General features: G+C 38.3%; 1 protein-coding gene and 1 long non-coding RNA gene across 20 annotated transcripts in view; one reads left to right on the top strand and one right to left on the bottom strand.

Annotated features, from left to right (window-relative positions):
* Window positions 1-952: 952 nt before the first annotated feature.
* Window positions 953-17686, bottom strand: part of cacna1g (calcium channel, voltage-dependent, T type, alpha 1G subunit) — a 205111-nt gene continuing 188377 nt past the window's right edge. For 10 of the 19 annotated variants that reach the window (XM_086063911.1, XM_086063912.1, XM_086063907.1 and 7 more), the window contains 7 exons: window positions 16102-16223; window positions 14962-15378; window positions 12280-12423; window positions 9818-9940; window positions 7585-7786; window positions 6378-6547; window positions 953-2558 (listed from right to left, as the gene is read on the bottom strand). In XM_086063911.1, the coding sequence (XP_085920037.1) occupies window positions 1614-2558; window positions 6378-6547; window positions 7585-7786; window positions 9818-9940; window positions 12280-12423; window positions 14962-15378; window positions 16102-16223 (2123 nt within the window). In that variant the 3' untranslated portion in view covers window positions 953-1613. Of the gene's footprint in view, window positions 2559-5116; window positions 5187-6377; window positions 6548-7584; window positions 7787-9817; window positions 9941-12279; window positions 12424-14961; window positions 15379-16101; window positions 16224-17686 lie in introns of all 19 variants that reach the window. The other 9 variants (XM_086063920.1, XM_086063922.1, XM_086063923.1 and 6 more) reach the window with 8 other exon arrangements.
* On the top strand, window positions 14172-17547 carry LOC147157085 (uncharacterized). The gene is made up of 3 exons (XR_015091582.1): window positions 14172-14250; window positions 15012-15124; window positions 15244-17547. It is a non-coding gene; the product is annotated as an uncharacterized LOC147157085 (long non-coding RNA).

The raw sequence follows: 17686 nt of genomic DNA, 5'->3' as shown, positions 1-17686 counted from the left end.
TAGAGTCCAAACAATGTTGGAGCTGTAGTATGAAGTGAAAAAAAAAAAAACATGAAACAAAAGTTTTGCCTTAAAACACTTTTTTTCAGCCTTGTAATGACTTGACAGAAAATACACCATTTGCAGCTTTCTTTCTCCATCTAACAATCGATCACCATGTAAATGAGTGTGCAAAAAACTACAAGCTCTGTTTAATTAATTATATATGAATTATATATATGAAATATATATATATATATATATATATATATATATATATATATATATATATATATATTAGGGGTGTCAGGCGATTACAAATTTTGATCATAATTAATCACATGACTTCAATAGTTGAACTCACGATTAATTGAAAATTTGATCTGTTCCAAATGTACAAGAAACATTTTCATAAAAAGTTTTCATACTCTTGTTAATTTAACATACAATCTTAAATTAATAGAAATATGGCTGCATCTTTTAGTCATTGTTACAGTCATTTCATAATAATTCATACAATTTAGTTAAAATTAAAAAGATGTGCTGTACTAAAAACAACGAGTGTGATATTGATTCGTTTTGAGGTTCTTTTTCTGCCACTAGATAATTGCATTTATAAGACGTTGGTGACAGCTCAGTGCATTTTTCTTTTCATATAAGGAGCTATCTAATGTTAATCATTAAGTAACTTGTGAAATTCTGCACATTTAAATTTTTTTAAAATACAACTTGACCCGTCTCCACAAATATATGCATTATTATTGAATTTATTACTGCAAAATGTTGACGTGGACATGTCTGCGACTGGAATTCCCACAGTACAGGCTTTCTAAGTAAGCGCTTTAAAAAAAATTGTGGCGTTAAATTTTTGAAATTAACTCAAAATTAACGCACTAATTTTGACACCTTTAATATATATATATATATATATATATATATATATATATATATATATATATATATATATATATATATATATATATATATATATATATATATCAAAGTACATTTTTTTTCTACAAATACATGGTCCTTAGCACTTGAAAAACATTCACTCCTCAATAAACCAAGAAAGCTAAAAATAGCCTAGAGTGGAAAGACAAACCATTTAGATCCCAAGCCCGAAAAAAAAAAATTACACAAAAAGAACAGAACAAAGAACAAAAAAAGACTCAACGCCCTGTACAAACACTATGGCCCAATAATTTAAGAAAATAGTGCCTCTAAAACGTTCATATTGCTTTGTACCTCCAATGAACGGTCAAAGTCGACCCTGTGGAACACCAAAAAGTTCAAACGGCAACTGAAGGTGGCGTCAGCTCGTGATGTCACTCCAGATGTTTTCGGAGCCAACTGCAGCAGCCGTTGGCATGCGAGTGTAGCAGAGGAGGGGAAGTCTTGTTTGGTCTCCCGTCTTGTAGTGTTGGCAGTAAAAAATACAAAGACGAAGGCCGGTAACACTACTACAGCACTGCTCCTAAAAGGAACCAAAGAGGTTTCAATCTTTTTTTCTTTTTTTTTCAAATAACCATTATTACTCTCTACAGCGTTATTACTAGATCTATCACCATCAAAGATACACAAAGTGCATCAGTGTTTGTGTTTTATCTTTGTGTGTGTTTGCGGTTCAGCGATCAGTGCTCAGAGTTTGAGTTCTCAAAGGAGAGACTGGGAAGTGTCAGTAGCTTGGGGTTGGGGTTGGGGTTTGGAGAGTCGCCATCCTGTCCTGAACCCTCTCCAACACCAAGGTCAAAAGAGTCCTTGGAGTCACTAGAGGGCGCTCTCCTCCTCAGGCAGGTGTCCCGATTGGGCAGGGGAGGGGGAAACCCTAACCCCCCCAGAGCCGGGTAGAGGCTGGACTGGGGTTCCGATCCGTCAGGGGGGTCCACGGAGATGCAGGGGGGACTCATCTTCTTCTTACGCCGAGGTGAGGTCTGGCTGCTAATTTGCAGACTATCAGCCTGTGAGACGAAACCAGAGGACGCGGACGTGGTGCTGTACTGGGGGCCGGACTCCACCGGGGAGCAAACCTCCACCGAGTGGCGACGGGGGTCGTCCAACCAGGAGTAGGGGCGAGGGCGGGGCAGGAGATTGCTGCGGCCCTGCGTGTCAACACTGTGAAACCTCTTCAACGGTCTCAAACAAGTACTCCCACTTTCTTGGCAGTCTGCATTGTTTTGGTAACCCTCCTTAGCGCCAATGCTGCTGCCGCTGCCTAGTTCATCATCCCGTGTCCTGATGTCATCACTTCCTGTCAACACTCCCGCTGTAATACGAGACACTTCCTGATCCAAAGACGCCTGGTTTTGTCGCTGCGGACTCGCCGGTGAGGACGAGCAAGGCGAGCGGGAGTCGAGGCAGTGCTGCTCGCGTAGCTGGGTGCGCGAAGGTTTCGGGGAGGCGCCGGGCGTGGCGGGGACCAGATGGAGAGCAGGCTGCTGCTGAGTGAAGGGTGAGGAGGTGGAGGAGGAAGAAGAGGAGTATGGAGGGAGGCCAAGAGAAGCCACATTGGCAAGTCCTTCCTTGCTTTCCCCTCCATCTGAACAAAGGGCCTCCTGAGACTCGGTAGACACTGCGACCTGCAAGACGAGGAACGGGGGAAAAAAGGGGGGATGAAATATTTAGGGTGGGATGGGGGAGGAGGTTGGAGATAAATGTGTAATGAGGGGAGAATTTGGTGGAAAGCCACACGATGAGGTGGGGAAACAGGTTAGTGAGGATGAGAAGTCGTAGTTTGGGTCAAAGTTCACAAGCTGGTCAGATATCCTGTGGTTATGCACTGCAGAAACTGGAGTCACTTCAGCAATTAAGAGTTACAACACTTAAGCCGTATTGCGCAAAAGCCAAGAGAAATGCACTTGCTCACAGCTTATTGTGAATTGATATTAAATCACTTCATGTTTTAAAATGTTTCCCTCTGCACAGTAAAAAAAAAAAAAACACCAATCATATTAACACATTCACGGGTCAGCAACCTTTACTATCCAAAACAGGATAGACATATTATAGTAATTTTTTGCGTCTCTTCTTCCTTTTTTGGGACATTTTTGGCAAGTTTCTGGACATTTTATGGTAATTTTGGGATATTCTATTGTTTTTGGACATTTTAGAGTTACTTTTTCAACATTTTCTTTTCTGACTTTTTTCAAATAAAATTTCTGACTTTTTTGACAATTTTGTGAACTTTATATGATAATTTTCAGGATTTCTTCTTTTGTTTTTGGACATTTTATCGTTACTTTTTTAACATTTCATTTTTAATATAATGAATTTTCTGAGTTTTTGGGGGGTGGGGGGCAATTCCAAAGACATTTTATGAAAATCTTCTGCCTTTCTTCGTTTGCTTTTGGACATTTTTTTTGTTACTTTTTGAACATTTTCTTTTCTGCCTTTTGTAAAATAAATGTTCTGACTTTTTTGTGGCAATTTTGTGTACATCATATGGTAATCTAATCTTTTGGGCAAATTTCTGCTCTTTTTGGACATTTAATGGTCAATTTTTGGACATATTTAGGTATTTTTCTAAACTTTTTCATCTACCTTTTGTCTCTTTTTCTGACAATTTAAAAACTTTGGACTCTGACATTTTTGGAATATTCAATTATTCATTTTTGAATAATCTAAATATTTAATTCATTCAAATAATATTTTATCTAAAAATATTTAAAAAAATGAAATAAATCATATAAATGAATATAAAATTTATATACGTATATATAATGTAATATACCAAAATACCAAACAATAAAAAAAAAAGAAAAATATAATACAAATAAATGAATAATTAATATGTAACAAAAATATGTAATTTTTTTTTAAATCAATTTCTAAGATTTTTTTTTTAGAGCTCCACAGGGAGCCACTGAAAAGGGACTAAAGAGCCACATGTGGCTCCGGAACCGCAGCTTGCAGACGCCTGATTTTTAGACTCTTCATTTATCCATCCATTTTCCAAATCGCTTATTCCTCACAAGGGCCGTGGGGGTGCTGGAGCCTATCCCACCTGCCAGTAGGCGGGGTGCACCCTGAACTGGTTGAGAGCCAATCACAGGATTTAGACTCTTCACTTGATGAATGAATGTTTTGGGAATGTGAGTGGAAGCCTGAGTACCAGGAGAAAAGCCGCACAAGCATGCAAAGTTCACAGCCTGATCTGAGATTTGAAACCTGGAAAAATAATTTGACACCTGACTCTCTTGCCAATGAACAAATATTGTTTCTGAGAGTTTCCCAAGGTGCGCGTGTGAGCGGTGTTTTAAACAGTGAAACTCTTGCCAGCTGACCCAGTGAACTCTGAACCAGACTACTTGCCAGTTTAACCTTTGACCTTCGCACAAAACAACTGTAGTTTACAACCTTACTGTGAAATCCGATCAGTGCTTGGTGCATTTTTGTGTGTGAGGCCAATGGTCATGAGGTGAACACACATAATTATAGCAGCAAAAGTGTTAGTGACAACAATATCTTCTAATACTCAAAAGTCCTCAAGTCGTGACAGACTCTAATCCTCAATTGACCACAGATTGGTTTAATAACAGATAAATAATGTTTCACTTTGTTGTGGTGTCAGTTTAAATTGCCTGTGCAAATGAGGAAAAAGGACTTGAATGAGTTTTAGAGCTAGTCATGCTCTTCCCTGTATGAGTGTTAATGGTGTGACTACAGAGACATCTAGTGGCCAAAGATAGCATAGCCAGGCTGGGCTAATGCACCAGCCTCAGCAATATAACCAGAGTCAAGTGATAAGAGTGCACTCTAAAACAATGTTGTAAAAAAGATCACCCTGTCAGGTAATTTTACATTTATAATAATTTAAAAGTGATCCATCACAATGATCAAAGTGCATTTGGACAAGCACTTGCTTTTGTTTCGAAATCCCCTGAGTTCTTCTATTTTAATCATTAATATCAGAAAAACAGAAATACATTTAAGTAAGAATCTTCTGGTCATATAAGGAATGCTTGGCCACAATTTTAGATTGTTGTTATCATGTGCTAGATGGTTCGAGGTAGACAAACATTTGAAGAAATGACAAATGGAATGAAGCCTGCAAATGTGTAAATCAGTTTGTCTCTCCCGATATGAACATGGAGTCCAGTGTTTCTGAAAGGCCAAATGGTGGCTTTTTTTCCCTCACTGTTTCAGAAACAGGAGTATCTGTGCTTGAGCAGGAGCTCGGGGTCAGGCGGTTTTTGGGCCCAACTGAGCTGGGGTCAGGTAGTAACAGATACAGTATGGAAATAAAAATAATGAGGTAGCAAATCCGTGGGGGAGGATGGGGGGAAGAAGGGAAGGAGGGAATTGACACTGTTTAGAATGTGAAAAGAAAATGAAAGCTACATATTTTTAAATGCATTTTTTATACTCACAATAATGTAGCTTGTCTTTTTTCCAAACCAAATATTGAATGTTGAGAAAATGTAAAAACACTAACAAATGCTGAATTTTGGACATTATGTTAGTCGGTAAGTGTCTCTAAGTAAAATCATCGCTGTCCAGTGAAAAACAGTTATGTCCATCCATATTCGTTAATTAAATTTTTTATTAAAAAAAAAAAGTTTTGGGGATGTCTGTATTCAGTTCCATCCCATAAATATAAAAATGACAAAAATGGACATAAGAAATGGACAGCGATGAAATATTATTTACTTATAAGGGAAAAGCCGAAAGGAAAGGCATACTACTTATTTTAAATTTTCAATATTTATGTATTATTTTCAGTATGCAACAAATCATTCGAACTGGGCACAACATTAGGCACGCTTAAACTCTAATTTGATCCAGCGGATCGATGAGGGCATGATTCTGCTATGACAAAGATAAAAAAGAAGCTTTGATAGACACTGTTATTGACATAGCATTTATTTGTTATTTTTCACTATTATGGTTGTAATTGGGTTTTTGTTAGCGATGGATAAATGAAGCTTCATGAAACGCTTGTGATACTTTTTTTTACTCCTCTAGATGGTTGGCTTAAAGATGCAGTGAAAATGTTATCAATTTCCATTGCACTAGACTTTATATTTAATCCAAGAGCACCATCTAGAGGAGTAAAAAAATATTGCAAGTGCTTTGTGACGCTTCATGAAGCTTCGTATTTCATCACTAGTTTTTGTTTTAATTTCCAATTGATAAAATGGGTTGTGCCTATTTTTCATGACTAAGATTGGGATAAGATATGGGACATAAAAAGTGTATTCTATTTTAATTAAGTCTGCAGTTTTGTACCACAAGGTACTTCCGATATTTTGGGCATTGTGGTTTAACAAACCTTACTTACTACAGTATATCACTTAAATCCACTAGGAGCAAGAGAAAAGTAAAATGTTAACCTTTCTTAAAAGTTTAAATCATCCCTGAGGCGTTAAAAGAGGTGTGGGACAGTGCAGTTGGGTCACCTGTCTGCGGAGCTTGCGGCTCACCCCATGTGTGCGTCTGGGAGGGGGGAGTCGCGGTATACTTTCAGAGTCTGAGTGGCTGTGGGAGCTGATGGGTCTGAAGAGGTCAGTGGGAATGGTCAGACGTTGGGAAAATTCTTCAGGTTGAGAACGCACTGAACCACTGGAGCCTAAAAACCAAAAGATAGGAAGTTACATGATGCATAAAAACAACAACAAAAAAAGATACTTTATAAAGGCTCTCAGTAGAGTGGAACTCTGTCAAGGTTAAAGGAGAAGTCAACCCCAAAAATTTCATTACATAATATTTTCTATGCAACCCCACTAATCTAGACAAGGCATTCTGATTAATATTGCTTTTGTGGAATGCAAATTAAGCAGCAAAATCCACCCATTTTTATCCATCTCAGGGGACAGCCATTTTGCCATTTGCTGTCGACTGAAAATGACATCACAGTTGCTCAGAGCTCAGGTAACGACGGCCAATCACGGTTCAACTTGCAAACCTCACATTACCAAACTAAGAAAACCGAAGAACACCACTAACATGTGCTTCTAGTTTTTCAAAAAGATTTCAGCATTATACAGTATAGTGATAAATTAAGATACATGCAATATTAACAATTATTGTTTTTCACCTTCACCCCTTCACATATTTAAAAAATCTTGCCAATAGGAAAAGAAATCCTTGATCCCAACAAAAAAAATAATTCAACAAAAACATCAAACATGGCACCAACAGACACAATTTTTTTTTGAGACATTTGCAAGGAACATTGCGCATATACAGGGTCAAACTGACCCGACATTCACATCAACCCACTATAAGAAATGGTTAATTTCACCATATGCGCAATTAAAACAGCTAATAATAAGCTATAACAATGTTTATTGTGTTGTTTTGAAATGTATATAACTAGCCCCGGTCTCCCCTATTTAATGATGAAACCTGTTAAAAATGGTTCATTTGAATTAATTGCAATGAAAGGTTAATAATGTTTATTGGGATGTGCTTTTTATCGTTAAATATAGCCTGGGTCAAATTGACCCGGGAACAGAGAAACCAACCTAACAGGAGGGTTAAACAACAAATAGAAAGCAAGAAAGCAAACTTGACCACCAAAAAACACACAGTGGTATATAGTAAGCCACATTCATTGCATTGTATCTTTATTCTGAGGGAGAAAAATGCTGCATCTGACGTTACCTGAATGGGCCCAATGAGAGCCCAGTATGTGCTGGGGCCGAGGTGAATGTGCTGGAAGCTGCGCTGAGGTCGCGGTGGGCTTGCCGAAGGCCTGCCGGGGGAAGAACATGTAGCTGTCGTTGGGTAGGGAGTGTGTGCGTCCCACCGCGGGCCTCCTGACACTCAGCAGCGTATCCTCCAGTGCTTCCCCAGAGTCCAGCTGCTGTTGAATGAGACAGAAGTCAACTTTCCTATAAAAAAACTTGGCGGCTAATGTCTAATATTCTACATTACAAGAAACAAAGAGGCAGTGGGCTTCAGCATACACAGAAAACAGATGTTGGGAGTTGGCTGGAACAGAGCTGCCGCAGATCACACCATCTTATAAAACTGAATTTTAAAAGCAATTTCTTTGAAGCGCAAGCACTCCTTTGGATAAATTAATCCCCCTCGCATCCTTTAACTGTATTAGCCTGCTGTCAGCTGGGGCAGTGTCTTGCAGCCTGGCCCACCGGTGCCCACTACAAGACCAGTAGACAGAGGATAGACCAAACACAAGCAGAACCATTGAAAGGAGAGGACCGTGACTGAAAACATGGACTCACATGAAAGCACAGTGGAGAAAGGCAGAACAATGTAAAGAGAGTCAAGAGAGAAGGGAAAAGCTGTCAACTGCTAGGTTGCACTAATCTACTGCACTAGGACACATCAGGCTGGAAAGATGGAATGAGAAAGAGAAAAAGGAAGTTGGACGACTCATGGTTAGATTCACAAAGGCCTCCCAACATCACTTATAGCCCTTCACTTTCTTTATTTTTCTGTTTTCTTGTCCCAGCACAATCCATTTAACAGTTTTGTCATGTGCAGGCTGAGCCTTACACAAATTGACTCAAATGTTTCACTTCGATGCAGTATGGACCAAGGTTAGAGTGACTAAACCCTACTCCCCAATTGACAGTCAATTTATTTTCAAATTTATGGTGGGAATGTCCTTCACGAACAGTATATCACATGAATTTCTAATTTCCACTAACATTTGTCAGGTATAGATGAGAATCTGTAAAATGGGAGAATGTGTAATCATATAAAAATAAAGTCATGAGGGAAAATTGTTGATACAGAAATGGTCATTATTATTATTTTAAAGGATAAGTTATGTCAACATTTTATGAATTAAGCAGAAAAATGCACTCGTTTTTGTCCATCTCAGGGGGGGGGGGGGGGGGCATTTTTCCACTTACGCTCTGTGATGTCATTTTCAGTTGAAAGCAAGTTAAAACTTAAAATAATTAAGTCCAAATAATATATATCTTTTTCTAGAATTATATTAATTATATATAATAGCTAGAAAATAATTTTGTTGTTATACTGACTTACAATAATGCAAGCTCTGTAAGTAACATGCCAACCTTGCTTCATTTACCGTACTTTTGATAGAAATGATAAAAAATCAATACCCAAATTTAGAAAACAAAAACAAAGGTCTTGCTGTTACAGTTACAGTTACAGTTACAATGAGGAAAGTTGAGACGTCAGGTCTGTTGTGTGACATCACCATAGGTGTGATCCCTCGTCAAGGTAGTCTGAGGTCACTAACTGGTTTCAAATGCTTTGGTTAAGGAATGCATGCATTTCCCCACATTTGCTGTCTGATGACGATGATGAAGCTGCAGTTTAGGAGGATTGACATAAAAAAATCACAACACATCTGTTTAATGCACATTTTAAGGTCTTTGTTAAAATTGGTTTTAACCTGGCTTCGTTTATGTGCAATATGAATTCCAATGTGTAATTGAACTTATGGTGTGCCACAGGGTTCAATTGTGGGGCCTCTGCTATTTTCATTGTATCTGTTGCCCCTGTGTTCCACCTTAAGAAAACAGTGGTAAAACTACATATCAGAATAAAAATAAATAAATAAATACTTTTCAAATGTGGGGAAATTAGTATTGAGGCGTGTTATACTATAAAAACCTCAAGGGTACACATTTTATTTGATTGGACTGTAAAAACATTTGCCATGGCTTTGATTTCAACTATTGAGGTGGAGTATTAGGTGTGCTGAGACATCTGGTTTAAACTAAACGTTGAACAGGTTGGCACACACTCGCTATGCCAATTATATGTGAGCATGGTACGGTGGTGAAGTGGGCAAGTGGCTTTGGAAGACCCTCGGAAGTAAACACTACTACAAGATACTGCAAACAGGAGGAGGAGGAGCAGGTATGAAGAAGAAAAAAGGAACTGTCAGTACATTGCATTCCAGGCTGCTTAGAGAGAGGGGATTAAAATCGTCAGCGACCAACTCCTCTGTCAGAGCTAGGGACCAGGATTGCTCAGAGGTCAGAGACAGAGCTTCCATCTCAGCTAGAGGAATCTAAACAGGAAGAGACAGTGGTGGGTGAGCAGACAAAGCAAATACACTGCGCACTGTGAAAACACATAAATATGAAGATAACAAATAGGCAATATACATTTGAACAACATAATAGACATAAAGGATGATACATTTGAAATCATGGACAACATTATTAGGATGTTTAAGCATTTCAGTGACAAGATGTGATATCAAAATATGCCTGTCACAGTTGGAAGTATACCTCACAAAGTTTGGCGAGCATCAAAGGGCTCTGCAAGTGTGTTTTGCTTTTTTTGTGTATTTTTAGGGCAATTCCAAATGAACATCCAGACTCAAGGGATGCAAAGAGAAGAAAAATGCAAAAAGAGAAGACTAAACACCAAAAAGAACAGACTTATATATCACCGTATTTCAGTCATCACTTATTAGAGTTATGATACAATGTTTTCTTTTACAATGTTTTTTTTAAACAGTGGTTAACTTTTCTTTTTTTTAAGATAGAGTGACAAGTTTATATGGTGCACCTGCCACAAGAATCAGAATAACATTTTCAATTTGTCATTAAAGTTATGACTGAGTGTTAACTGTGAAATCTTGGGAATAACACACATTTGTATATTTTTTTTAAATCATCTTTCTGATTTTTAGTAATTTTAGTAAGGCATTTAAGAAAAATCTTTACTATGCTTTAAAATCTCTTTAACTCTGCTTGTAACTGTTTTTAAATGTTGTACTTTCAGTTACAGTTTGTGAAGCATTGAGTCACGTTGTGTATGAAATGCACTATAAATCAGCGATTCTATTTTTAGGTCCTGGTAAACAACTAAACAATTTGGAAAATTGTCATTTCTTATTAGGCCCGCTGTATAATATCTCAATTCGAGTACAGATCAGTGGAAATCAGTAGTGATGGGAAAATGAAGCTTCATGAAGCACTTGTGATATTTTTTGACTCCTCTAGATGGCACTCTTGGTTGAAAGATGCAGTGGAAATGTAATCAATTTCCTTTGCACTAGCCTTCATATTTAAACCAAGAGCACCATCTAGGGGAGTCAAACAATATCACAAGTGCTTCATGAAGCTTCGTTTTCCCATCACTAGAAATCAGAGGTAACACCAATATGGAACAGAATTCTACTTCTACTGTCGCACATTTAACCACTTTCTTATAATAAGGTAAACATGAACACATATGCCAAATACAACTGAGATACTTCTTAATTAACACAGGAAAAAAACAAAAAACAAGCTTGACATTTAATCACTGGGATTTAAATTTAGAGCACTGCAGGGTTCCGCATGTTTTGATTTGCCTCAGATTTAAAGGAAACATTCTTTCACTCACAAATAGGTCCAGGAAGGGACCCTTTGGGAGTTTTTTTTAGTCTATTTTAAAGGCAAGAAACAAAAACAAAAAAACACCTCAAACCAATTTATAGATGTTTTTAAGTGGGAGCTTACAATGATACTGTGATAGGTCCCATAATACCATAGATGTGAACTAGACGTATTGACATCCACATTATGGATCAATGTATGGATTACACCTCAGTCTTCAGCAAAAAATTGTAATTGAGGAAAGGTATTACATTGGTGTCATGGGCATGGGTACACAAATACACTAAAAACAGACATATGGTCTAAGTTGCAACTTATTGAAAAGACAGAATGCGTGAATGCGTCTTGAGTGTTCACTGATGCAAATGAGTGGATGACATCATAGCTGAGATGCCATGCAGTGCTAGGCTGGCTAAAGTTATTAAATGTGGAGGAATTCCAGTACGAAAATGGTAATGGTTCTTGGGCGGCATGATATTTGGCAAACATAAGCATGCTGTTCTACCCCCCCCCCCCAAAAAAATATATGTACGGACAATATGTCCTTGTTTTTCCCCTTCGTAAATATTTTACAGCTTAATGGAGATCCCGCAGAGTTGAAAAAGCATCCATCTTTAAGACATTTAGTGCGCTAAATGGTCATAAAACACTAAGATTTGCCAAAAGGGGTGAGATAATATCACATGTTCTCAATAAAATAAATTATTCCATCAAAGGGTCAATACAAGTAAAAAACCACAAGGAAAGGGCATACTCTATCCGAGACAAAATTGTTCAAAGGAAAAGCCACTAATAATGTTGGCAAGATTAGAGAAGACACCTGGATCTTGAGTAATCCTGGCATGTTGTATCAGTATGGAACCATCCATAGTTTGGATGCATCTGTTGATGACTTTGATGTTTTTTGTTAAAAAGGCACTTAAAGAATATTTCCATACATTCACAACCCTGAAGGAAAACAGTAATTCTTATTCATGCATAACATGAGTGACATTTGAACTTCTTGTTTGTTATTGACCTTTTTGTCCGTGTTGTGCTTGCTGGCTTTGGGGGCAAGCGCATAGTAGTGGCACACAGACCCAGACAAGTTGTCCATCAAACTCAGCTCCCCTTCCATTGAACCCTGGATGACCAGGGAGACTGAGTCAAACTGTGCTCTTTTCTGGACAAATTTGGATAAAGCAGAGGAAAGAGAGTGAGGCAGGAAGAGAAAGAAACACAGGGACAGCAGAGGGTGCAGATGGGACACACGAACAAATGCCAGGAGAAATAATGAATACAAACAAAAAAAGAAAACGACAGTTAATCAGACAGAAACAGATACAATGACAGAAAACAGTTCCTGTGATGCATATATTTTTTGCAGCAACTACTGCGCCTGCCACAAGAAGGCACTGTAAGATCACAGTAGGATAATCCCAAGAAACCAGCGTAAAGATAGAGCCATCAGCAGACAGACAGCATCTTAAAGGGGAAACACAAAGATCGCAAGATGTCTATTTCCTATCCCCCCCAAGTTGTCTGGAAATAGCTGTTGAAGAGCACAACAAGGCCATGCGGTCCAGCTTTCCCATGGCACTATGACCTGCCTTTGACTGGCACGTCCTCCGCAGGGACCCGCAACAGCCACACACAAACTGTACAGTAAAACCTATTGGACAGTGGAGGGGATGTCCCATAGTGAAAAGTGTATTAGAAAAATTTACATTGTTATCTGAGCTGCATTTCAAAATGGAACAGTATCAAATATGACCTACATTTGGATACAAATACAGGGGGTCCTCATTTTTATGGTTTAGAGTGTTTTTCAAACTAACATTTGCATTTGATTGACAAATAACTCACCGCTTTTCACTTGTCATCTAAAAATAATACTGTACTATTTTAGTGTTGGGAGTTTTACAGTAGTTAATGTTAAAGAATCAAATGTGTGATATGTGACGCTTCTTTTATTTACCTTGCGCTAAGCCAAATCCCGAGTTAATAGATGTTGAGTTTCTCAAACTTTTAAAAACAACATGAGCTTTGTGGAAGAATATTATCCCATTTTTAGGAAAATACAATTTCACATAAAAGCAGGCCGAAGGGTCCACAGTATTCTTTTTACAACTACAAAATGTGTTCATTAAAAAGCAAAAAGCTAGCTAGCTAGCTAACCTTGTTAGCTGAGCTGGCTATTAAGCAGCATTTTGATTAACAAGCCAATAGCAGACCATAAATAAATAAACTCTTTACTTTGGAGATGACAGCGATGTGGCTGATAGTACTGTATTTTTCACGGAATCAACTTACTACTTTTGGGCTTTTTGTAATCCTTTCAACCTCTAGATCAGCGGTTCTCAACCCTGGTCCTTGAGTACCCCTATCCAGCCTGTTTTCAATGTCTCCCACAAGCAACACAAGCGTTTCAAACAACCAGCTAATCTACAAGCTCTGCATGAAGCCTGATAAGGGGAGACATGGTAAACAGGCTGGATAGGGGTACTCGAGAACCGGGGCTGAGAACCAGTGCTCTGGATAATGTGTGTCAGACCCCCAAAAATATTTAAAAGGCTCGGCTAAGAAAGTGTCGCACTTCTGTTCTGTGCTGCATTGTGATTGTTCAGTCTCATTTTCAGGTGTGTAGCGAATGGTCACATAAAATCAATCTATTCTCAATAGACACACAGGAAAGCTGGAGCCTATTCGAGCTGGCTTTGGCTGAGGGGAGGGCACACTAAGGCCCCATCCAGACGGAAGCAAAGCCGGCTTCGTTCCTCTAACAAATCTCGTACACACAGAAGCATTTCAAGACTTGCGTGTGTCCAAAAGAAGACGTTGAGGACGTTTAACAGCTGTAATGTACATGCCAAGTCTGGAGTGGCGCTGTAGCGCAGCCACAGGGGGTTAACGGAAAGCGTAGAAGAAGAATCAGCGAAGAAGACGAACACAATCACGCAAGAATTCAATCTCCGAAACCGCACCGTCATGTGAACGAACGGCTTAAACGGTAAGAAACTTGTGAGGATACATTGAAACTGGCTTTCGTGTGGACGGGGCCTAAGCCAATCTGGGGGAACATATAGACAAACAACCATTCACACTCACAATCATAGACAGTTTCCAGTTTTCAGTTAACCCAATACACATTTTGCCTGTGGAATGTAAGAGAAAGACTAAAGACACAAGGCTCAAAACGGCACTGCCAATACAGTAATTTGTTTAATAAGCCTCACCCCTTTACTATCTTTTACAATTGTATGGCAAAAATTTGGGGAAAAAATGTGAGTTAAATCATTGTTATTGCGATTACAATTGATACATGTTTTATGATTGTGACTAAATAATTAAATTTTAAGTATTACTTTTGGGGGGAAATCGAATCAGCACACAGAAGGCAAACCAGAAACCAGAATGGATTTTGTACAAACCAAAGGTTCTGTCTGTGTGGTGAATTTGACCAAATATGGTCGTGAATGGTGATGAACTGAATGTGTTTAAAACACACAGTGAAGAATGGCCATTATTCTGTTATTTCATAACCCAATCTCAGTGCCCTATAGAATGAATGAATTGATTACACTACACACTCAACCAGTCGTGGGTGTCATTTTATTGGTCGTAAAATGTGGTCCCCAGCAGAGGGGACTACAACCTCAGAGTATATTTGTGAGAAATGAACAGATAAAGGATTTATCTGAATGTGTAATGTATTCCTTACCTCCGGAGGGGGCTCCAGGCATGATGGAGGCTCTTCTCTGATGTTTACAGGGTCTCTGGGTATATCAACAGTGGGTGAGTCCACGCCCCTTTCCTGCGCCATGTCCCCACCTCCAGTAGACCTCCAGGGGGAACCCCCGGAACTGGACCTGTCCATGCCTATTGTAAGAGGGTTGAGGTGGGGCGACCTCGTTGCCACGTCTCCTCCATCGCCGTGTAGCTCAAGCTCTAATTCCGCCTCCAGCTCCGCCTCTTCCTTGGCTTCTTTGTTGCTCTCTTCCAGGTGCTTCATCAGGACAGCGATAACGACATTGACCAGGACGAACTGAGCGGTCAAGACGAAGGAGACAAAGTAGATGGGAGACACGACCGTGTTGTAGCAGGTGGTGGTCTCGTGGGCACAGTCTCTTAAAGTGTCCTGGAAAAAGCATGGAAATGAACATTTGGTCATTGGTAGACTAATTCATTAGTTAACAATTAATTAATTGCATTAATTATTAAATAATTGATTAAACAAAAACGAACGTGAGTCAGTCTTTCCATGTAATTTATACTCCTAATCTAGAACTCCAACATGGCGGACAAACACTGATCAAGTGATCGAAAACTATTTATGACTTTGGTTGTTCTGAGAAAACTGCCATGTTGAATTTGCGCTAATATCTGTACTAGCATTACTCCGTTTTTCGCTGAGATCTTTTATCTTTAAGATAAGATTATTCTTGGATATCCTTAGCTTTTGTTTATATGATGTATTTTTACCACTGTTAATTCACATACAACGACTAAGATTTTCTCAACCATAGAACAAAAAAAACATCAACAGCTAAATTGTTCTAAAACAAACGTAGAATAAGACAAATTCATAGAAAATGTGAGCACTAAAATGGATTAGAGGTCACCTAAAATGAATACACTAGCAAGAAAATAATTACGCTTCAGAATACAAGCGGATACAAAAGAGGAGGGAAAAGAATCTCAGTGGATGCACTCATTGGCAAGAAAAGTAATGTACAGTCAGCAGTGGAAGAAGCCAGAATTCAATGCAAATGGATACTTGGGACACCTCTGCTCATGGCAATTTACCAACACACTAAAACTGCCACCTTTGTCACTCCATTTACAAATTTGTTTATTTCACCTTCATGATGCCATTCCAGTTGTCCCCAGTCGAAACTCTGAAGAGCAGCAAAAATGCCATTCCAAAGTTTTTAAAAGTTGCATAGCGTCCCAGGCCCTCACATGAATGGAGTTCATCACAAACTGGGAAGAGAAGAGAGGACAACATGATAACATGATAGTTCAAATGATAAATGATGTTATGACTGTGCTTGGGTTGGATCATTGTGTTATAATGTTGGTGTTTTCAGTTGCTTATGCAGTTACTATGTATGTTATGATGATAATATATGAGGATGTATTAGCCACTCCTATTTTGTCTAGTCTCATGCAGTTATTATGATGATAATATGATAATGTTGTCAGTTGTTATGGCCATATATTAGTCACTCTTAGTGTCTAGTGAGCCAGGGGTCAGCAACCCTTCCTGTCAAAAGAGCCCTTTTAGGCCAAATAAATAACAATAAATAAATAAATAAATCTGATTTAATGATTGTTATCAAGGAAACAGTGTGTTAGCCTAATGTACTGAGGGCCCAAGAGCTAATTAGAGCTGCACCATAACACAAAATTATGCAGCATCCAATACTTTGGCATTCATTTTCTTCTACCTTTTGTGTGTTTTTTTTCCTTCCAGACATATTTCGATTTTTCTGCCATTCTGGCAAATGTCTGCCATTTTGGCAATTGTATTAACATGTGGTCTTTTTCTGCCTCTCTTCTTCCTTTTTGGGAATTTAAATGGCTATTTTTTGACAATTTTTTTTTGCCTTTTTTGCTAGCAATTTTCTGACATTTTGGCAATTTTGTGGACATTTTATGGTAATTTTCAGGATTTCTTGTTTTGTTTTTGGACATTTTTGAATGTTTTCTTTTCCACTTTTTTTTTTAATTATTAATACATTTTCTGACTTTTTGGCAATTCCAAAAATATTTTATAGTAATTTTGTGCTTTTGTTTTGTTTTTGGACATTTTGGGTTACTTTTTGAACATTTTCTTTTCTGCCTGTTTTATTCAATTCTCTGACATTTTGGGCAATTTCATTGCCATTTATTGATCATTTTCTGCTTTTCCTCCTTTTCGGACATTTTACAGACACTTTTTGGACACTTCGGTAATTTTTAAAAACGTTTTTCATCTTTTTCTGACAACTAAAAAAATTGGATTCTGACTTTTTTGGGGGGAATATTTAATTAATTATTATTTTTTAATCTAAAGCATTAATTCATTTGAAGACTATTTTATATAAAAAATACAACTAAATATGAAAAAAACAATTGTACTACTTTTTTTTAGAGATCCTCAGGGAGCCACAGGAGAGAGACCAAAGAGTCACATGTGGCTCCAGAGCTGCAGGTTGCAGACCCCTGGTCTAGTCAATCTTATTTTATCATATAGTCCTTTTTTATGTCATATAGAAATGTGCAGCAATCCCTACTTTTCCATGCAAGTTGTACGTCTATGTGTTTGAAGTTGCTTCCATGCATTAAGCCCTTCTATCTCAATCGGGGTTTCTCAGTCAAGGTTTCTGAATCCAGCCCTGCTCTGTGTTGTTACTTTCTACTTTTGTATATAAAGACTCAGTTTCCTAACTCCCATGCCTTGT

Source organism: Leptonotus elevatus, chromosome 20, assembly GCF_054856555.1.
Source record: "Leptonotus elevatus isolate MCC_2025b chromosome 20, RoL_Lele_1.0, whole genome shotgun sequence".
In the NCBI taxonomy this organism is placed as follows: Eukaryota; Metazoa; Chordata; class Actinopteri; order Syngnathiformes; family Syngnathidae; genus Leptonotus; species Leptonotus elevatus.
The sequence above is the reverse complement of the archived record's forward strand: the minus strand, read 5'-3'. Positions and strand labels throughout refer to the sequence as shown.